A 24,118-nucleotide genomic window follows, 5' to 3' on the forward strand; every position below is an offset into this window, starting at 1 on the left:
CTCTCAGCTCCAAGTGTTTTGCTCCAGAAACTTTGTTCCTACCGGCCATCACTACTCACTGAGGCAGGCATAGCCTAGGGATGAAACCGAGTGGCTGAAGTAACTTCAGCCTCCACCCTAAACATGAACAGTTGTCACCAGATACTATTTTGGGAATCCTGCATACCTATAAAAAGAAAACAGGAGCTTCCAACACAGTTTCACCTAGTTCTAATGATGCAGGCCTGAGAAAAGTTTTTGTTTTTTTTTTTTCCCCTCCAGGTGAGGTTTATGAATGGAAATCAAAGTAGTGGGCTAGAAGGAATTGTACTCTGCTCTTGATTTCAGGGAAATGAGGAAATTGTGTTCTCTGTATTAAAAAATATTACAAAAACACTTCAACCATCAATTTCTCCTTTCTATAGAGAAGACTTCAAATTTTTGGCTGTTAGGACAAAAAAATGGTACTAATGAAACAAGAACACCATGAAAAAAATATCTTAACTTTCAACTTTCTTAAAATACCAGGAGAAAAAAAAAGCCTCAGCTGATACCAGCATGTTCCAGAAGCTAACGCTTTTTAATGGATGAAATGGAAATGTTCTTCCTGAAGAAGCCTCCTCACTCCCCCCCCAAAAAAAAATTGTTTGCCTGTTTCTACAATTTACATGCCTCATACAAAAATGGTTTTAGCTCCTCGCTTTTTGTATGATGTCTTATAAATTGTTCCTTAACAACACAGGGCTTCACAGATTAAAGCCCTACAAAAGCTTTCCCAGAGGTTTTGGGAGGTTCTTGAAGATTCCAGAGAGCTGCAGTAAATGAAGGAAGGAAGTGGAAGGGAGGAAAAAAAAAAAAAAAACTAAAAAACTTGGCTAATACTGCAAAACTCAGTTAATTCTTAGCAGTAAAGAACTGAATTTGTTCCATGACATTGAATTTAATGTTTTTCATTGTTTCCTGTTATTTTTTAATTAATTCAATATATATACAGATCCTTATGCAAGATGATGTAGAAAACAAGTCACAGTGGGAAATTCATCATCTCCTCTCTAATCTTATTAGGCAAAAAAAAAAACATTTACACTGTATTCTTGCCTATAGTTTCTAGCATAAGGAACCTGAAAAATGTAGCAAATAAGTTAAATAAGCATTTAACACAACAAACTTATTTTATGTACATACCAATACAGAAAAAGCCAATATTAATCGGTGGTTAACAGCACAGTACCTGATTTGAAAAGTGTTTTTATTATTATTATTTAAAACAGAAAGATGTGGACATTTTTCCTTTGAGAATTTCATACATAGTCATATTGTCTAGTGTAGATAGCTATTTGCATAGCTTTAAAATAACACTGATGGAGTCTTGATAGATTGCTTTCACTATAGTGATTTAATTCAGTTTTCCCAGCAAACCTTTAGCTATTCAGACTGCCTTCATAAGAAAGGGAAGCAGGAAAAAAAATAATCCTAACTTAAAAATTGGCATCCAGGCACAACATGGCTATGTCCACACTAGCGAACTGCTGACTCTTAAACCTCATCCGAGAGCATTTCTAGGTGACTGAGCACAGTCGCCACACAGTTGCAGTGTTAGAAAGTCCCTGGCATGTTTTGGATGGGCCAGCAAGCACCTCGCACAGTTCAGGCACGGGCGCACCCAGGCACAGCTCCCAGCAGGTGGTTTGCTTCCCTCTTTTGCGGACTGAGGAAGCTTGGCGGCTACAGAGAAGCCACGCTGTGCCATTTGGCCTTGGAGCATAAGGAACTTTACCAGCAACGTTTGACCTTGTGGCTGTCCTTGTAACACTATGCATGGCATATTTTGCATCTCCCTCTACTTCTAGGAGCACGCTTTGTCCCTAAATGGTGACAATGCTTTTCTGATTTCCTGGGGTCTCCTGACCAGGCAGGTGCCTGTGGGCCTGGCCTCTTCTCTCTTCTCCACTGCAAAATACTTTCTACTCCCTGATTTCTGCTAAGTAGATTTCTACCTAAAGTAGCTGCAAATTCATTCTGAATTCAGACAACAGAATTTGTGTAAATAGCAACTGTTTTCCTCACTAGGATGAAAATGTATGTCTGAAAGTGTGACTAAAAATGGATTTATGCAGTAAAAGAATTTTTTACTAAGAGAACGAACACTGTATGAACAGTATAAAATGTTTTCTGTAAACATCACACATTGCTAAGTTCTCCATTTGACATTTCAGAAGATTATTTTGAAGATCTGTCTTACAAAGCAATTAAAACTGCCAAAGCTTTAAATTGCAAGTTACCTCAAAAGTATATTTTTGAAAAGCTATTTTCACTATCTTTATTATTCAACTATTTTACTCCAGTCGTATGCATGGAAAAGCAATAACTTAGCAGATACAGATGAGTCACCAAAATCAGTGTTTTGATATTTGCTACCAGAACCCTGACAGACAAGAAGCTGCCATGGACATCAAACAGAAACCACTGTCCAGATGCATTGTCTTCAACACAAAGGTTTGACCAGCGTGCCAGGTTCCCAGTGCTGTAAAGACAAAGGTGCTCACGGCCACGGAGTGCACTACAGTGGTGTGCCCACATTCACGGGAAAGATGCGCTAATTCACAGTGACCAGCATGCTGGCACTGCTAGCACCAGCAGCGCTCCAGCAGAACAACTGGTGGAAATTAAAAGAGCCCCTGACTTGCATTCAAAGGTATGTGGAGACAGAGCCAAACACAGAGATACTGATCTGTTTGGCTCAAATCCCCTGTGTAGGATGTAAAGCTTGCAGAGGTAACCGAGCCAACAGAGATGAATTTGGCCTCATGCATGTTGTGTTTGCATAAACATAACAGGTCTATTATAGTATTTGTTATGACAAATCTTTTCTCAGACTCCAAAATTCTCCCATAGATGGCATAAGCAATTAAGCAACAAGTGTTTGCCAAACACTGCCATGCAGTTACCATCGCCTGTGCAGTTTTCCTATTGCTGTGCTCTCTGCACAGGCATTATCTTATTGAATAGCAGCCATATTCATTAGGAAAGGTCACACAAATTTACAAACCAACTTTCCGCCACATAGTCTACGTGTTCGTGAATATGTACTGCGTACATAGGAGACCTTGTATAAATACATTGCATAAAGCAATTCCTTCAGGGTAATCATAAGTAAAATTGGGAAATATATTCATCTGTAAAACACACGCTTCATTTAAAGGTGCAAGTCTGTAACATCCTAAAAGTGTGCCCTTTAATTTCAGATGGAAATTACACCTTGGTATCTGTTGTGGCTTTGCTTTGCTTTTCCCCCTTCACACATTTACAGTTTGAACTTCTCTTTTAACTACTATCACACTACGACCTGCTCTTGAGGAAACAAAAACCATCACTTCTAAAACACTACCTATGATAGCAAGTCCAGCCTTTAATAGGACAAGTGACCTTTCCAGTCACTTTTTCTGGAACCATAATAGGACTTCACTCAGTAACGCCTTGGAAAATAAACGCATTTATGTACGAATTAGAAAACCTGAGTTCAACACTTTGCTGAACACAGAGTGAGCTTCTGCCCTATGAAGTATGCAACTACATTGCTACAAACACAAATACACATGATCCATGTTTTATCTAGCCTGTCATGCAAAATGCTGAAGTAGCACAGAGGGCAGGGACCAGAACCAGGGCTCCAAAAGCTCAGCTTTGGAACGATACTTAGGATACTCAAGATCACTATCTACAAAACAAACAAATAAGCACAGCACAACACCCCCAACACATGCCATACTACTCTCTCAAACTAAGATCCCCCATGTACTGCTGGAATTGGTTATTCTGGTGTACCTCACACACGAAGCACAGAAGCCACGATAACTCTTTCTGGACAGGCCCACCAGAAGGGCCAGTGCCCTTCTGCAGGGATGTAGCAGGTGAAGCGCCCTTCTCTCTACATACTGGATGAAACAAGCAACAATTACTGTATCAAGAGACAGTCCTCTACAGACATTAATTCCAGAGAAGCACAAGGTCCCTCTGGAATGCATTGATTCAGATCCCCAGGCTGAGCATTATCAAGAAGCGGGGCTAGGGGCCAGAGTTGTGCTGTGCCTCTGCCTCGCTGAAGGCTGGTGGACCAGCAGGAACACCAAGTGAAATTTTTCTAGCATGCAATTTGCTTGCTCTTGAGGAAAGTAACCAGGGAAAACAAATTCATGTATTATAAGATGTCCCAGACATAATATACAAATGTTTTCATGAAATTGAAATCTCAGATATCCAGTGACCTGAATTATGCTCTAACTCAATTTCTTGTCAGGCACCCTGAAACCTTGGCTGTCTGTGCCAAACCTAGACATGCTGTAAGTCTATCTTAAGGTCACTGAGAATAATCTGACCTTCTACAATGCCACTTGATGTAAGAATGAGCATTTTTTTTCCCCTAAGAAAATCTTTGTCTTACAGTATACTATCTCCTAGGTAACCTGCATTGCTTGTTATAAGCCTCCCTCAATCACAGAAGTTCTCTAAATAAGAAAATGAAAAACAGGTCCTCAAGAAGCACATTCCAAGAGGCTAAATATATTCAAAGTAAAATCAATGTCTGATGTGTGACATCATACAGTTGTTAAAACAAAATGAAAACATGTAGAGTTATGGAAAACAACATTACTTCAAATGTAGCAGCAAATATTATGCTAGCGTATGTAGGTCATTTGTTTAAGAGGTTCTTCTAATTGTTGCCAATTGCATTTGATTTTGGGGTTGTTTGGTTGTTGTTCTTTAACATGGGCCCAATTTTTTCAGTACAGTTCCTCTCTTGTTCACATAATTACATATTTCTAAACATTTTTAAAGAATAATCGTGACTTCTACCATTACTTAGAAATCTAAGTTTAATTCAACTGCACAAACTTATTAGGTCAGATTTCTCTAAGCTAGAAAAATCAGCTGAAGAAGATTCTCACAGAATTCCATCTATACTACATATATATTCCTGTGAATTGTAAGAATTAAGTCATTGCAGCAAATCCTTATTGACAGGTTAGTGATCCTGCAAGCTAGGCACTATTTTGTAGCAGTGTTTAAGATAAAGCTTCCATGAACCATTCTGTTTGATTCAGTGAGTATTGTTATTTCCCCGCTTAACTTTACAACCTCATATTTATAGGGCACTGATATTTTTGTTTTGAAATGAGATATGCACAATTACACCTTCTAATGCCATTCTAACAGTGGTGTTCAGTGAGAAGTTACTTTTAAGTAATTACTACACAGGCAGGAGAAGCATGTGGCTTTTCTCTAAAGCAAAGGAAAACAAAACTAACTGATGCAACGTGAATACTTCTGTGTCAATTCTGACGTTGCAATGGTGGGGCAGCAGCAGGAGACAGAGCTTTGGGCACCAAAAGGTTGAAGCCTGTTTCCCTAGAAGGGGCTCTCATGTCCTCTCTTCATCTCCTGGCACCAGTGTAAGTATGGATGGCTTTTATGAACAATTCTTAACTATAGTTACTTTGCCCATATGCCTTCAAGTAGCACAGTAGAAAAACTCAAACACTTCATCCATAGGTGGAAAACAGACTTTGTGCCAAGGTAAATTTTACACCAGCTTTTAGATCTAACGGAATATATCACACAGTATGCTAGCCTGCAAAATGACAGTTATTAAATGCTCAGTAACAGTACTTGCCAGATATGAATGAAGAAAGCATGCTCTTTCGCATAAATACTGCCTGACGTTTTTTGAGGAGAGACTCCTATATAACTACACTGCACCCAGACAAAATCACCTTCATTCAGTTTGATTGCATACAGATAGATGATTGGAAGAATGTCGCATGCTTGAAGGGAAATCCAAAGTTTCAATCATCAGTATGAACTTGCCACAGTTGCCAACAGTAGCATATCGTTTATGTCATGAGCAACAAGCAACAAAAGACTCACTGAAAGCATTACTGAACTTCACTAAATTACAAAGAACTACCCCTGAACACACTAGACATAGCATGCAAAGAAAAAAAAAGTATCAAACATTCTGCATTTGAAAAAAAATTGGGTCTGATTTGTGAAACAAACTTGAGTAGGCACAACGTTAAGGTTTGGAACCATACCTTCTTGAGTATATTTCCACTTTCAATATAACAGCATTTTAATGTAACAGCATTTAATTCATAGTTTCACTTACTGCTTCCCAGTTTGTTTAGGACCCTGAACGTCTGCAATTTTCCTAAAATTTTAGCAGATCAAATACCTGAACAGTAAAATCACATCCAAATAATACACAGGAATGACCTGTAGAACAACATACAACGTAAATAGGACAACCATAACACTGCTCTCACTACTAGTCACAGGACCATATTATAGCAATAACACGTGCCAGCAGGAATTGCACACCTTCTTCTCACATTTCTGTCAGGTATAAGAATATGATATACTGAATTTGGAGTGTGCTTCCATTTTATATTTAGCTAGGTATAACTATGACTGTGCGCGCTCCCATCCCCTGTGTAAACTGGAAAACTTGAGCTGTTACATAGTTTGCAATAAATACTTTGTCATATTTATCCCTTTTATCTCAGTCTAATCATATCTGGCTTCTTTAAATTACCTTTTCTGGTAACATCTGGCTATTTCAGGAATGGTCACATAGAGCATACACTAGCCTATCTAGCCAATACCTTGTCTCTAATAGCAAGCTAACAGTAGATGCCTAGAGTATGCATTTATAATTAAAAAAAATACACCACACACATGCACAGGGCAAACCTAACATGGTATCACCCTAAAGTACATTCCCAATCTCCAGCAACTTGCAACTCAGACTTCCTAACACAGAATAGGTATCTTAGTGTTTAACGGTTCCCAATGGATTTCTCTTCTAATTCTTTGTCACTCTCTGAATCCATTTGCAGTGGGTTTACTTGGTGAGGTTTTGGTAACAAGGGGGCCATAGGGGTGGCTTCTGTGAGAAGGATCTAGAAGCTGCCCCATGTTAGGTAAGGGCCCCACTGCTGACCAGAGCTGAGACAATAAGCGATGTTGTTTTGTGCCTCTGTGAGAGCATATTTAAGACAGGGAAAAAAAAAAAAAATGCTGTGCCACACAGCAGCTGGGAGAGCGAGAGGAGTGAGGAACAGCCTTGCAGGCACCAAGGTCAGTGAAGAAGGAGGGGGAGAGGTGCTCCAGGTGCAGGAGCAGAAGTCCCCTGTGGCCTGTGGTGAGGACCATGGTGAAGCAGGCTGTCCCCCTGCAGCCCATGGAGTACCACGGTGGAGCAGGGTTCCACGCTGCTGCCCGTGGAGGAGACCACAGTGGAGCAGGTGGACCTGCACCAACGGAGACTGCGGCCTGTGGAAGATCCCTGCCGGAGCAGATTCCGGGCCGGACCTGTAGCCCGTGGAGAGGAGACCACGCAGGAGCAGGTGACCTGGCAGGAGCTGCTGCCCATGGGGGATCCAGGTTGGAGCAGTTCGCTCCTGAGGGATGGACCCTGTGGTACAGACCCATAGCTGGAGCAGTTCTTGAAGAGCTGCTGCCCGTGGGCAGCCCATGCCGGATCAGTTCACCAAGGACTGCATCCCGTGGGAGGGACCCCACAGCACAGGGGACGAGAGTGACCGAGAAGGAGCGGCGGAGAAGCAGCGCTATAGACTGACCATAACCCCCATTCCCCCGTGCTGCTCAGGGGGAGGAGGTGGAAGAGGGTGGATGGGGGGGAAGGTGCTTTTGATTTCTTTCCTTTGTTTCTCAATTCTCTAGTTTATTAGTAATAGGCAATAAATCTTACTATCTCCCTATGCTGAGTCTGTTTTGCCTGTCATGATAATTACTGACACGATCTCCTCGTCCTTATCTCAAGGGTTGAGCCCTTTTCATCATATTTTCTCCCTGTTCCTCTTTGAGGAGGGGGAGTGAGAGAGCAGTTGTGGTGGAGCTCGGCAGCCCACCTGAGTAAAACTACCACACCATTGTAACTTCCACAATGCATCATGGTAAAGACTTCCACAAGGTAAGTGTGCACCGTGCAACAAAGAATCTCCCTGTAGTTGTTTTGAACCTCGTAACAACTGGAAGCAGGCACAGTCAGGCCAAAAAAAGGATGTTACAAACTTGGGACAGTGAAGCAACATTACTGTTATCACTTCTTTATGACAGCTACCGCAGCATGGATAGAGAGTTCCTCACTGCAGTGCATCATTGACATGTTTTCCAGACATTTCTAAAAGTAGAATCTCAGAAGTATAAAAGGGGCATTTCCATTCAGTTTCGGCTTGCTGATACTATCTCCCTTTCGACATAGGCAATGGAATTACAGAGGCTGCGAATGATGCAGGATTTGGTCGCATGATGGCTCTGCTCACTTTCCATAAAATTGGGTCCTTGATACTGTCTCAAGAAGGATATAAAATGATCGTTTAAGACATTAACTGCTATTTCAACAAATCCAAGGCCATTGCAACAGAAAAGCTGTTGACTTGGTAATCTAAGATATTGGTCTTGCAAAAACTCTCAACAATTCCTGTTAGAGGACAGATCTTCAGCTCACCTGAAACTGCCTCAAAAATGATGAGGCATCTACAGTGTTTGAAAACATTTTCAAGAGCTCTTATTGCAGGAGATGTGAAGATGTGCTCAGAAGAACTGCCTATTTTCTAAAGGCTATTTCAAAAGACCAACAAAACATAGCAGCTGAGAATGATGATGCAAAGTAATTATTCACAAAAGACAAAATTAGACACTGGAAAAAAAAAATCTCTGAAAGCACAATTAATGCTCATGTTTTCAGACAAGGTTTTCTGGAGATGCAAAAAGTAATGAGTAACAAAGGTGGTTCCCCCCCCCCTTCAGTAGCAGAGTTAACAACTTAAGAAGAACATCAAAGAGCAAAGAATGTGTTTGAAGGCATTATAATCTTCAAGATAGTTTGTTTGATCTTCTACAAAACTGTGACATTTCCTCACATATGAATACTGAGGATTGCAACAGAGGAAAGATGAACTAAACCTCCTGAAACCACTCAATACAGAGTACAAATACACAAGCCCCTTTGGGTTTGCCAGAATGTCTACGTAATTTCAGCTTACAAAAACAATAAGGAATTCTTCGTGGGTGATATTGAGAAAACTGAAGAACAGATCCAAGGGCCTGGCCTGACCTCAGCTTTACATTTTTTATGATCCACAAAATTATACATTGTTTAAAAATTATAGCTTCTTAAAAATACTTTAAAAGAACAATTTTTGTGCAATATGTAACCAATTGATCTAAATCATACTTGTGATGTTTGCTGATGGTAGGCTTTGATACTTTTCTGTGACCCATAAAAAGTGTCCAACATACTGTGGAATGTAATGTATTTCTACTGGGGAAGAGTGAATTTTTTTTTTTTTTTTTTTTAAGATGAGGATAGATCTTAATAATAAAAGCCTTTAGTTTTCTCCCCAAGATAAATAATTCATTTTTTCTGTCTTCGTATAGAATTAATTCTATTTTATAATTCAGTTCTTCACCTATCATTGATTTTTCTGCTGTAAAGAATGAATAACAGAATTTCTTTATAAATGAAACATTGATCGACTCCAGAATGAGGTTACTTTGAGAATATCTGCAAAACAAAGATCTAATTATAGTTTCCTAAATAGGTAACTGGGAAGTTAAAATTGAGTTGAAATAATCTGCAACTACAATGTAAAGAACTCTACAACATATCATGGACCTTTAAATACATAAAAAAAGTCAACTCCCTTGTTTGTTTCTTCACTATTCAAGCATTTGAGGTAATAGCAATTACAGGTAAAAATGCGAAGTACATTAATTTAAAGGTCTAGCAAAAAAAAAAAACCACACAACACTAATTTAATTACAGCACCTTGATAGGTTACTCTAAGTCTGCTATTTTATTTGCTGTTTCCCCACACCACCAACATACACTTAGAAATCACACTGGTGGCAAAGTAAAATAAAAACAAAAACAGCACTTAGAGTTTTATAAGAATGACTTTACAGGAACAAAACCACATCATATCATAATCTAGGGCAGATTTATATGAAGTAATCTAGGTAATTATAGGCATGTAAACCTGACACCAGCCCCGGACATAATAAATTTGGTACTTTTTAATAAAGGATGTGTAATTAATGTCAATCAACAAGTGCTTATGGTAACGAGACACCATCAGACTAATCTGACATTTTTGAGATTACAAGTTTAGCAGAACAACGTAATAGCAATGTTGCAATTTACACAGATTTCTGTGGCATTTGATACAGACCTCTGACATTTTGATTACAGAACTAGAACAATGATAGATCAATGTTAGATGGATTTAACAGATATGTTTCAAAATGTAATTTTGCGCAGTAAGTCATCAAATAGTGTTTTTCAAGGTGGTCTTGCAGTGATCATCTCCTAGCCCTATGCTATTCAAAACACTTGTTAGTTTTCTGGTAGAAAAAGTAATTACTCAATTTTTCAGAAGACCAGAAGTCTAGGGGAGTGGAGAACAATGAAAAGTGCAAGTAACCGACAAAACCCTATGGACAGCTTGTTCAGCTGAGATAAACCACATAACAGTCATTTTAAACCAGCCAAAAATAAAATTGCACCTTCAAAGACAAGGGCCATACATGCAAGAGGAAGGACTCTATCCAGGGAGGTAGTAATTTGAAAGGACTGAGGTTTTTGGTAGGTAACTGTAAAAACTGAAACCCTCAAGGTAACATCATGGTTAAATTGCCTAATAAAACTGCTTATATCTAAACAAGCAAGTAGACTGTAACATGTCTGTAGTTGGCACTGATGGCATCTGTGTGTGACTGGTTCTGAGGCATGAAGTTTACTAGGTATGTTGAAAACTGCTCAAAGTGATGCAAATAGCTAAACATATGATTAAGGATGGAAGAAATAGGCTTCTTTATGTTAAATTACATCTCAGAATATTCAGATAAAGTACAAGATATAGCTGAACTTCAGTCTACAGGCATCAACACACGACTCATGTTACGCAGTAGGTTGGATGAAGTGATCTAAGCATTCCTTCTGCTTTTATATCTATGGACCACTTATCTCCCATACATGCATGGGAATTAATTTGAAGTTTCTGTGGTGCAAAGGATTCCCCTACCGCACCTTTCAGCTTCATATTTTATACCTCAGCAATTCTGGATTACCAAACCGTTACACAGAACCAGAAATTAAAAATGAAATGTAGATTGCCCTGTAAAATTAGACTTTGGGGCAGAACTGTTCATCATGTAAATAAAGAATAAAGTGAAGCAACATAACGTCTTTCCATACATTCTAACTTCTAAACTTTTGAAACGTGTGCTAACACGTCTATAAAAGTTTCTGGAGGATCAAAGCCAGGGCATACTAAAAAATCGCTTGTACAGCTCAAATAACTTAAATTGAGTAATTTAGAGCAATTATGTCCTGGCTTGCTACTGTATTGTTACAGATGTGTTGTGAGAATGATGCATACACTGTTGTGATCGATTAGAAAGCTCACAAACATTTCAAAGAGGTCATTTTACATCAACACTAGATCTGTCTTTATATACTGTAAGTTGTTGAATGTTTCAGTCGTGCATGTGGATTCTTACATATTTCTAGTAAAATTAAAAGTCAAGTAACTGGCTTGAATAATTTATGATATAAAAGTTAATGATTGAGTAGTACATCTGCTCTATAGTTATTCTAGTTATGGTAAGAAATCCGTACATAAACGGTGGTTATAGACTTAGAAAGGTCAAACTGATTTTGTCCATTGTTATGCTCAGCTAAATAGACTTTCAAAGACACGCCTCACAAAAAAATTAGAAGCTTATTTTGTTATGCAAGAGAATCACAAATCAAGCAAAAGCGTTAGATGTGTTTAACATGATACGTTAGCGATTAAAACATAGCAATTTTGTCTTTAATTCAATTAATGGATAGGTTTCTGAAGGAAATAGTTTAATTCAGAAAATTCTCTGAAGTTATTTGCCCATTTGTTAGCTGTCCCCTTCTTATGTCACAAAATAGGAAAGTAGGTTACAAATAAACCAGACTCATCAGTGTAACTTAACTTTGAACTAACATTCACTTGCATTTAAGCTTTATTCCTTTTACTTGCACAGATGTCATACTACAGGGTATAAAAGAATATAAAAGTTCCTAAGTAATAAAAGCAATGGCCTCAGAGTCTCTGGGAAGTGAGAAAAACTCTGAAGATTGTCCAGTATGAAATTTGAATCATTCCCTTTTCAAGGATAGGGAAAGAAGCTGTCATAATCTTACTCCACATATACTAGGTTGTCTTTAAAGAACTCTCATCTGCTACTTTAATTAGCACTCCTGTTCCACCACACTACGAACATGTTTTTAAAGCATGTGATATCTGGGCTAATCTTTAATGCATAAGACAAACTAACATGGACAGCAGTGAAGTAGAAAAAATCCAAAGAATGAAGTCAGGAGTTTTCTTAATGCCAAATATATCTCAGAATTTTTAAAATTACCAAGTAATTTTATTTATGTGAGTTGGAAATATTCTAATGGTTCCAAGGACAGACAGAGATAGCTCCTTTCCCAAATAACTATTTCACTGCACACAAGGAAGAATTAATGAATAATACAGCAATGTATCAGAGACTTACTATAATGAGATCATAGTTCTTTAGCTTACTATATTCACATTTTGATAATATCATTAAATTTACTACTTTACTCTTGATACACTAACTGCTACAGAAAATTATTCCTATTCTCAAATGAAACTGAGGTCTGAACTGATCAAAGCAAATGAGATGAAAAAAATGAAGTATGTTTCATGCAGTGATGTTTGAGAATAGCTTTGGATGCTAGAAAGAAAAAGCATTTGGTAAACTGTGTGTTTAAATCATCCAGGCTGAACACTGTTTCCTTGACTTTGTAGTCCAGTATATTCCAGACGAGCACAGACTCCCTGTGGAACAGGCATTAAATGGTATTTCTGTCCTCAGGCTTGGGCTTAGTGACTGTAAACGTGCAGGACAAGGACAAGTATTCATGAGAAATCCTTAAAGATTCCAATAAAAAGGAATGCAATATTCAAATCACACAGGAGAAACGTGGAAAAACAATTAAAGTTAAATAGAGTAAAAATGTAACATGCTTCCTACTGCAAACTTCTTGCCCCAAACATACATAGTGAGGCTGCTGTATAGTGGAATCTGACTGTTTAAAACATGTATAATGATCACATACTGAACATTTATTAAAAAAGGCAAAAAATAGTGATCAAGCTAGAAAATAAATATAGCAACCTACTGTATCCATAGCAAAAAAGTTCAATTTGAACAGTATAGTGATATTTAAGGAAACCCAATATTTAGAGAGGCTTCAGTAAGTTCACAGAAGTCCTATTGCTTCTTTGAGAAACACTTTGCTGAAATGGAACATATATTTTGAGGACTAGAAAAGAAAAAAATGCTATTCCATTTTCATGATCATAGACAGTTGATGCAGCCTTCATCAGAACTATAAAATCATCATTATATCAGCTGTGAGGCAGATATCAAACTTGGATAGAAGTACATTTATATTTCCATTAAAGTCATTTTCATTTTTGCTTATGCACAATAACTTAAACTGTATGTGAATTATAGTTCTGTTTAACCCTTCCACTGCTGTTTCTGAGACTTTAAGGTACACAGAAACTCTTTCTGCACATCAAGTGAGAATCTCAGGAGCACATACAGAACAGTAATGCTTTTTCTAGTTTTCTAAAATTCAAAACAGTTTGCTGTATGTTGTGCTTTGTAGACCCAGCAGTGTCTTTTTGTGACCGATACATGTTCACTGGAGGGGGGGCTGATGTAGAGCCGATTCCTATGAAAGAATTACTACAGAGGTTTACAGAGCAGTCTTACAGCTCTGTTTCTAACTACCTATGGGGAAAGCTGTATCATTTCTGTGGTTCTTGATGGCTTTTGAATAATGTAAGCCTAAGGTTAGAGACAGAAAAAAATAGCATTTTTAAATACACAGAAACAGCCTCTCTTCACAATTAGAAATACACTTCATTGCATGATAAACAGAATGTGTTCATCAAGTATTTCAGAGAACTGCAGAGGTATGAGCTTAATAAGAACACTTACTCAGCACTTTTTTATTTGAGTAAGGAAGCTATTTACCAATTGAAGAAGATTTAGTATCAAATATTATCAGATCGCTTGTAAAGAGAAACCTGAATTCACCAAAAGTATATCAGAAATTCCCTTTTCCCCCAAAGGAAATAAACACCAGACCCTCAGAGTAACATCTAAAATTTAAATTAACGTACAGTATCTAGAATTTTTGTTCAGCTACGTGACTTATTCAGCAGCAAGCATATGTTCTAATTATTAACATTACACTGAAAACAAAAAACAAAACCAAGATGGCTCCAAAGCACTCAAATTCAAACTTGCAGTTTATTGAGAAACAGCTCACTTGTCTACTTCCCTGAGTTACTGATAATTTATAATGTTCTTAGAAAAAAGGCATTTTAATTTTAACCCTGAGGTATAGTACATTATACTTACGTTTTCTGTCATAGTACTATTTTTAAAGTCTTTTTTTCCTTTTTGTCTTCTTGGAAAGATCTAGTATGATTTTCATTTTCAGCAATTTCAGCATTGATTTGGACAAAAAAACTTGTACAAAATAATCCTAAAATCATTTGAGAAACCTTACAAATATTCAAGTATTGGAAAACCTTGAATCAGTATTTCAAATACACCATTGGATCACCCTTGCACTAAAAAGGAGAACTGCATTCGCAAGAAGAATTAATTTGACTTTAAGAAAGAAAACAGGAACTTAATTATGAGATTCCTTTCTTTAAACACAGTAGTTATCTTCACTTGTTGGTTATGAATGGTTTGGGAATGTTTCTAGCTTAAGAATACAGTAGCTGACAAGAACAGAGACCTAGTTATTCCTTCCTTTACTAAAAGTCTCCATACACTTTTATGGGTCTTGAACTCAATGCTGTCCTGCATTGAACAAAGCAACCTTTGGTTATCTAGGTAAGTAGCAAAAAAAAATAAAGCTATTTGATTTGTACCTAAATTAGGCTCATGTGAGAGAAATATTTGCAATTTCAAATAATGCCCATTTCCATAAACTTTGGGTGTTCCTATTCAAAGTACACAAAGAATTATAAGGAAGAAAAAAATTGAAAACAAACAGCCTGGAACACTTCTGTTCCATTCTGTAGAATAAATGTCTACCTGCACAAATACATTCAGTGGCTGCAAGTGTTGAAACAACTACCAAAAGCACAACGTTTTGCCACATCTAAACATGCTTGAAAACAACTTGGAAACAGCTTGAAAGACTCAAAGTTTATCCTCATTTCAGCTGATTTACTGTGGTACATTTAATGTCAACATCTCCATATTTTAATCCACATATTTCAAGTTATAAAAGTGACTTGAGTGTTCCACAACTACGGTAACATGAGCATCCACAGCACCTTCATGGTGTGGGGACAAATGGATGACATGAAGTCACAATGACTTCAGATAGGAAAAGTTTTGGGAATAGGCATCATTGGATCATTAGACTGTTTTACCAGAGCAGGAAAGAGTGACAAATCCTTGGAGACAGGGCTGTAGAGCCTCTATTGTTTCCAACACTGGGAAAGACAAGAAAAAAAAAGAGCTCAGTGATTTAAGTCTTTGGAATGGAATTATTTCCCAGGAAGCAGAGAAGCATTTTCACAGTGACAGAGGCTGAAAAAAACAAACAAACAAGCAAGCAAAAAAAAAAACAAAAAACACACTCTTCAGGGGCTTAGAAGATCTCAAAAGATTTCTAAAGCGAAGATCTGGTGCAGGGATACATGTGATAGGTAGATAAGTGAATCTGGCTAACTATTAAATGAGTTTTCTTGACTAGAATCAACTAGACTAGACCTGACTAGAATTTCTGGCAATTCTTGTTCAAATCATAAAAAGCATGATTATTCTCACATCCTAGTCTTGTTAGGATGGAATGCCACTGGATGGAGTGCTTTGCAGCTGAGAAGGAAAGTGCTTCAAATTAGAAATAAAGGAACAACATGTTTACGATTACAGTGTCATACCTGTAGTTAGGGTGATCTGTGCAACATGTCTGCCTAAATTAGGCTGCCTCCTGATTTCTGTTCTTCAGTAATTCCTTACTGGAAGATAACACTCGTCCTTGGCTTTGGCAAGCCAGCAACTTGCTAGAGGTATTAAGAGCAGTGGGAATCATGGGACTTAGTTGACTGGAAACTGGTTATTTGCCACAACATCAGCCAGTTAAGATTTTAGTTTTATGTTTTTTGTTTGTTTGTTTGTTGTGACAGATCCATGATGGTATATTACTCCGTTTCCTGCTTCTTAAAAAAAGAAAAAAAATGATTCTGTGAGGGAATGGAAGTCAACCCTCTTACAACCAGAGTAGTTCCTGATAGCTAGTCTGCCCAGAGGGTTTTTTGTTTTGTTTTTACACACACACACACCTGACAGAGGCCAATAATGGCGATGGACAGAATAGCATGTCTAACACCTTCCAGTTTAGAGAGTGCGGTTGAGCCACTACCACAAGGAGCACACCGTGAAGCAGAAGCCCAGAGCAGCAAGACCTCGGTTTCTGCTAGCTGTGCATGGAGAAAACAATAAATCCCATTATTTTAAAACAACTGCGTGGTGCCTAAAGCTAGATAAAATTCTTCCTGACACCACCCGCGGCCAAGCAGGCCTATGAAACTGCATGGATGCACCACTTCACAACTGCCTTGCTAGGGAAGACAAAGAGATGACTACACTAGAGCAGGTGAATGCCTCTGGAGGAGAACTGGCACTCGTGACATCCCAATCTGTCTTTGAAAGCAGCATCCAGAAGCAACAAACCAAATTAAACTTTTTCCTGAAAAAGAAGCATTTCCAAGACCTCTTTCATAGTGTTGAACGGTATCTAACACATGAAAACACATACAAATATACACTTTTGAGAACAAAAGTCCTCATTCTTAAGAACTTGAGATGCCTGTGCTGCTTCTTACTGAGGTTTTCCATTGATATCACTCTGAGAAACACTTAAACAACCATAACCATGTGACAGGTCATAAAGTAGCAAGCAGTGTAAAGAATCAGCTTCTGTGAACAAAGCCTGAAAATCTGACATGAAATACCTGATTTGCAAGATGAAATCTGAAGCTTTCAGGGCATTACTATGTAGAAAATGATAAAACATTTACAACACTTATTTAAGTATTACACTCTGCATTTCACGTATGCGTACTTGAATATTTAAGAGCTCTGCTTCAGTAAAAGCAATCAAAATTTCCTCCTTCATCCTATGCAGCAACTGACCAAGTTCTCCTGGAGGAACTGGAGATGTGTATTATCTGATGCTACGCAACTCTTCTGAAGCACACCCTGCACATTAATTTACATTAATTTCCACAATCGTAATATGTTTAGAATTGATACAAATGATTACTTTCGTAAGTACTTAGGGAAACATGAAAATATATTACCGCAATAGTTCCGTTGCACCTTTGGGACTGGCAAACACCTGTTATTCTGTTTGGAATCAGCACATCATCCCAGCAAGATGGGCCCTTCAAAGGAAAACAAAGCATATAAAGGTTTTAATCTACTTAATAAGTAAATGCATAAAAGTTGGTGTTGTTCCTCTCTCCTTCTACTCCCATATCTTTTTTAGAGTTTTGCTAAACAGTTTTGTTAAATCAATGCTGAAAAAGTACAATCAAATTACATGGTAATATCCATAAGTAAAGCTCAATAATTAACGTATATAGTTCCTCCATTCCAAGTTCAATGTTGTGAACAGGAGGCAAACAGTAAGTGTGTTTTCTCAATTTAAGACTGAGACTAACTCCGTTATGATTAAAAGGCTACAAAGATTCATCTTCTGGTTCAACACTGCTGGTCTACAGCTGACTGAGGGCAAAAAGGAAGAAAAGAGTTGAAAATTGAATTCACAGTTAGAAATACTGGAGCATAAAATAGGTTAAGTAGTTTTTCTATATTTGTTGTTTAAGTAACAGTTCACTCCTAAGGACACGATAAAACAAAGAAAACAAAACGTGTAAAATAACTAAGTATCAATAATTAAAATATGTATTACTCTGAATACTCAGAGCGTTTGGAACTAAAACATCACAAAATATTCAAAATTTACTTATGTCCTCGAGTGGCGAATGGGAAGAAAGAATTTCTGAATTTGTCATTTCTTTCCTAATAATCATTATAACATGATTGACTTTGCTGATCTTTACCAAACACTTCAGTAGTGTTTCAGTGGAATTAACTGCCATAGCTCCTAGATATCATTCCTGAATGGTAACAATTACCTCAAAAATTCATCATGTGTATGTGAAAATCTGTGTTTACTTTCTCAGTGCATATCACTTAATATTAACATGCATTTAATTCCATCTGCTACTTCACTGACGAGTAATTGAGTATCCTAAGCATCTTTCAGCATGTCTTCAGTCAGCCATCATTTTTATTCTAACTATTTATTATGGAAAAACATCATCACCATACAATACACCATTTCATTCGAGCCACTTAATAAATATCATGAACAGTACTGGTTTTTGCATAGACCATTGAAGAATACCTTTGGTCACCAACCTCCCCTGTGAAAAGTAGTCATCGTCTCTCTCCTTTCAGTAAATTGCCTTCTGGGCAAGAATCTTATGGCAGTTTAGTCTCCTTAAAGCCAATAATTATGGAACTATATGAATGTCTTTTAGAATAGTTATTACAACATACTTGGATTTCCCTCATCCACACACTTTCTTATACATCAGGGAACTCTCAAGAGGAATGCTGTAAAGTCATGACCAATCCTTAAAAAAGCCCTAAGTTTTCCCTGATATGGTATATTTACCCGTTCATTGATTCTTCACTTTAGAATATTTTCCTATTTCATTCAGAACAGCTTCAGACTTTACAGCCCAGACTTGCTGGATTTGTCCTGAAACTTTTCTCCTCCTTTATTTTAAAGACCAGTCACATCATGCACCTTCCAGTCTTATGGAATCAGAATGATTTTGTGAGAGAGGTTGTGAACTCTGTTTCAAGTTTTGCTATTTCATACCGAGTCCTTCAGAACTGAAGCACTAATTCTGACTACACTTTGTCCTTTCATTTGTTCCATAAGGCATTCTTACCAACACTCATATTTCAGATAAGCCCTGTGCCAAATCCCTAGAGGGGTTTCTAAAGGGTACTGGCCCAGTTTCCTCCATGGATGAACAAGCTAAATAACTAATCCTCTTTGAATGTATCTCTTGTATAGCAATCATATGTTGGTCTCATACACTTTCTGCTCCTGTTATATTTTAAAAGGACTGAGTAATAGTTTTTCTGTTTGCAACTTATAACTTTTTTTTTCCAACTGCATAATTGTAGTCTTATATTTAAGGTGCCCATTTTTTTTTTTTTACTTCTTTAATTACTCATAATCTTTCTGAAAGATGCCCCTTTGATTCTAATAACCTCCCTTCCTTTTTTCTTTAACCCTATGGTTTAGTCACGCAAGCTTCCTTTCAGTTCTCCTTAAATTTCTGTGCACATAACCTTTGATTCTAGCATCGTGTCCATGCCTCCTAGAATACTTAACTCTTTTTAGTTGCTCCTTCTCAACAAGTTTCCTTATTTTAAGTAGCTTCCCTTTTTTAAAACTAAGTGTAATACCAGTAGCTTTCTCAGATTCCAGGAAGATTCTGAACATAAATATATTATTGTCACTGTTAAGAAACAGATCTTTGTTATTGATATTATAAATAAGGTCTGCTGCATTACCTTCTCTTGCAGGTTCTGTCCATAAGAGAGCCTGACAGCACATAAAAGGTTACTCTTGGGAACACAGCCTGACACAATAGTTAACTAATTTACATGGAAGCAATTGAAATAGCCCACTATCATTTTTTTCATGCACTTTTAAGCTTTTGATTTTCTCAGCATGTTAGACTATCATCATCTGGTCAAGTGGCTACTAATGGGAGTCTTATATTTTTCTTTCTCAGGCATATAATTTTATTCCATAAGAATACTGTGTTTCTCACTGACTTGTCAAGGACAAAGAAGACTAACAAGTTAACATTTCTTTAACATCTATCCTTCTACCTTCATATTCATGTTTGTTAGTATGCATTTATTAAAACAGGTATTTTCCCCTACTTAGTATGTTTGTATCTCTCTGGATAATCCTCATGTAATTTATGCACTCAGGAAGAGGGTACTAGAAAGAAGTGGCAACAAGGAAGGGTGCTTTATAAAATTATTTTAAAAATACACAGACCCTGAAGCACCAACACCTTTTCTGATCCTGTTAATAAAATCAACAGTAAATCTTCCCATTACTTCATCCCTCTTTATTAACCCTTTATTCTACTTTCATCTGCATGATTGATATGAGACTTTCAAAGTCAATGGTGTTATGCCAATATACACAAAAAAAGTCACAAGATTGCTACACAATAAGAAAATTTAAGTCTTAGGAGTAGAAGCAATTCTGCAGATATATGTTATCAGCTATGGTACTGATTAGTTGATTGCAAAAGTAGAAAGTATTTCAAGCCAGACTTTTTACAGTTATTAATCCTTTATCTTCACTAGACTTATTTCAGAAGAAAGCTTCCCAAGTATTCAGTAGTTCTCAGGTCTCCATCCATAATCAGAAAAACCTAAGGTGGCATAGTAATTCTTAAACAAAAATAACATGTACAGAAGATCATTTGTAAGGTTGATATTCCAGAAAAGTGCCTATTTCAAACTGATTTGAGTGTGTGACTATATTGATTCTGCCACAGTAGTATGAGAAACCAGCAGCTGATTTGCAAAATATAATCAAGAAATCATCCTTACAGAAACCAGAACAGAAAAGAACTTGTGTAATAGTCACTCGTTTGAGTTCAGCATCTACAAGTAGCATGGGATCAGGTCCAAATACATTTAATACGGCAATATCCTTTTAGTTACTAACAGTAACTACAATATGATGTGAGTTTTGTGGTCACTTTCCTAAGGTCCCATCTACAAGGAAAAGCTAGCATGCTACATGGCATGGTGTAAACTTAATCATCTCACGCTCTGCAATAACTTCCTTTAGACACTTCTCATGCACACAGGAGTAGTCTTCACAAGAAGTAGCTCTCTGTTTGAAAGGAGAATGAACTAGCAGCACAGTCCCACACAATCAGCAGCTACTTAGCTGTTCACTCAAACCGTAGCTTATAACTTCCTTATTTCTCCTCATACGGTAAAAAAGCACCATATCCACCATTTCTTTGCATTAATTATAGCAATGAACACAGAAGAAAGTCAGATACACTTAGCTCTTCTGATAACATTACCTAGACTTAGCTGTAACTCAAAAGCACCTTGTTTTCACACGAGATCAAGTTCTTAAGGACAGATTGACCAAGCAGCCTAAGAGGAACAGACAAAATATCTTTCCTTTGTGCCCGACTGCAAGAAATATAATATGTATACAATATATATACGTAATACATTTGTAATACATGTATATAATATATATGCATATAATGTAAAATAAATTAAAACAAATCTCCCCCCAAATCAATGCATTACTTTCCACATTTGTAATAAGAGCAATTCTTCTTTCCCAGATATAATATGCTTGGGCTTCTTTCATGGTCATACTTTAATATTAATGATAATGTAATACACTTCTAAAAGATTTAGCGTGTTTGGGAATTTTAGTTTTCCACCTTCAAAAATCAGCAAAAAAGACATACGTCCTTGAATTCAAAGCATTAATGTTTCTTTAGCAACAGCACTACTAAATGTCATTGCTATAATTGTGCCAGAATAAAATTAGGAATTCTGGTGAGATAAGCACTTTAAAATGCAATTTTTGTGTTGCTCTTTCCCTAGTCTAAGAAAAGCCTGTCAACTGCAGACCAGCCAATCACTTGTGTTGTTGTAACACCATGTGCTGCAGTGTTTGTAATTATTAGTTTACATTAATCAAGAACACACTGTGAGAAGAACAAAGCCTTCTGATTGCCAGGTTAAAGCAACTGCCCCTCTTGTAGGCAGCCACAGAGAAAAGCTACACATTAAAAAGAACGTACCAGAGCAGACATTTTCTGGTATATAAAACAGGAAAATGACTGAATAAATATAAATAGGAAGAACACCACTATATCATCAAATTAAGAAATAGTAATGCCAAATACAGTTGAATATTTACCATACAAGGGGGTATGGTAATTCTTATGCTTTGGAAATGTGGTAGTTGTTCTTTCCTTTTTTGAGGTGGAAAAAAAAAAAACAAGCCAGAAACAACAATAACAAAACAGCAAACAGCATATCAAATTTCAACTGAAGCTCCTATACAGTCTATGAAGAACAGGGAGGACTGAGGTGGTTTTCCCCAAGTACAAGGGAAGTACTGGAAGCCTGTGTACATCCACCAGCATACTGTACTGGTGGACTGCAGAGTAATCAGTACGCTGTATTCCCAGTGTACTTTCCTTCCAGTGGCCAAGATCTGACTTTGGCTGAAATTCATTTATGGTTCTACAATACAATGATCACTTAAAAAAAATCTCTGTGAAGAGAAGTAGTTTTAGAGATCTCAAATGACAAATTACTCAAAATGCAGTTACTGACTGAACTGTTGACCTGTGAAGTCAGGGAAAGGTCAGAAACAGAGGTCAGCAATAGAATCCAGTGATTCATCAAAGACTTTGAATCATTTAAAAGGCTGAAAACTATCCATGTATTTAATGCTTTGTATTTTCCCTGCTTTATATTCTCCCCTAGTGAACAATATGCAGCAGAATATCATTAAAACACATCTTTGTACCTACTAATACCTACATGAGAGACATAAATCATTAAAATGTTGAGCAAATGACCCAACCAAGGGACAAGTATTAATGCAGAAGGATTTTTAAAAGAATGTAAGAAATTCCAGGTACTTGAGAGGGTTTAGAATCAGCATATAAGTCACTGAAAAAGTGCTAAATCTAATGCAAGCCATGCAAACACTCAGACTCTTCTGCAAAATAACAGTTATTAACCTGTCTAAATGAGAGTATTTGAAGAGTTAACTCTTGTCTGGTGACCCCTCAGCATGAACTTAGTATCTTATGACAATAAGACAAGAAAGCTCCCCAGTATGCAAGGATTCTTTAAAAAAAACAAACACCTGGTTTCCTTTTTTGCCACTCTATAACAGAGGAATCCACACTAAATTTCCACTTTTAACTGTCTCCAGTGCCAGTATGGAAGGAAAACACTGGCCCCCAGAGAGCAGCAACTGGGAAATACCCTGACAATAAACAGGCATACCCAGATACAGCTTAATACAGCCATGAATACTACATGAACAGCAATGGATCCCACCTACTATCACAAATCTAACACATCTTAGCAGAGATAATGTTTTAGCTGTTGTTTTCTTCCGCTCTTCTCAATGTCAAAGAGGTCAGATGGTGAGTTCCTGGAGGCTCACAGGTGTCTCAGGACCAATGAGGAGGCTGGAGAAGGGTCAGCAGGTGGAACAGCCCCAAGGAACTGGACAAAATCTTGAGTATGTCAAAGGGAAGAACGAACAGGGCTTTTTCTTAAACAGATAAACATAGTGATTAAGCCTGATTTCCACTGGTAAAAAAGAACGGTGTTCTTACTTGTTCTCAGTATCCCTAACCTAGAACGTGATTTGCTCTTCAAGCTCCACACTTACTATTAAACTGGCACTGACGAATGTTAGATTGTTTGTTCTGTGCACAGATATGACACATTCAAATAAAAGTTTTCATTCTATTTTATTAGTGCAATAATGGAGATGACAAATTAAGACTTTTAGATAAGCCTATTAAGAATTTATAAAACAAACATCAGTATAACTTAACAGAGCTATCTGATCATCTTCTCAAGCACTTATCAGGAATAACCTCGCTGCTATGTGAATGATACACAATTAGACTCAGAAGAAAAGAGTCACATGATGTGTTTCTAATAGTAAACAGATTTACTACTGAATAGAAATGAGATCTCCAGTCTACTTGAATCGTAACATTCATGTAGAACTCCATATTCCAGAATTCCTTATATCTTGATGATTATGAATACAATTAGACTATGTTTATTAGATGCTCGCTAGATT

At 37.3% G+C, this 24,118-nt stretch overlaps 1 protein-coding gene across 1 annotated transcript in view; it reads right to left on the reverse strand.

The window, feature by feature from the left end:
* Window positions 1–24,118, reverse strand: part of PRKN (parkin RBR E3 ubiquitin protein ligase) — a 761,494-nt gene that overhangs the window by 388,526 nt on the left and 348,850 nt on the right. The window contains exon 5 of the mRNA XM_040551523.1: window positions 17,478–17,561. Within this exon, the coding sequence (XP_040407457.1) occupies window positions 17,478–17,561 (84 nt within the window). The remainder of the gene's footprint in view (window positions 1–17,477; window positions 17,562–24,118) is intronic.

The sequence above is a fragment of the Cygnus olor genome, chromosome 3, assembly GCF_009769625.2.
Source record: "Cygnus olor isolate bCygOlo1 chromosome 3, bCygOlo1.pri.v2, whole genome shotgun sequence".
In the NCBI taxonomy this organism is placed as follows: Eukaryota; Metazoa; Chordata; class Aves; order Anseriformes; family Anatidae; genus Cygnus; species Cygnus olor.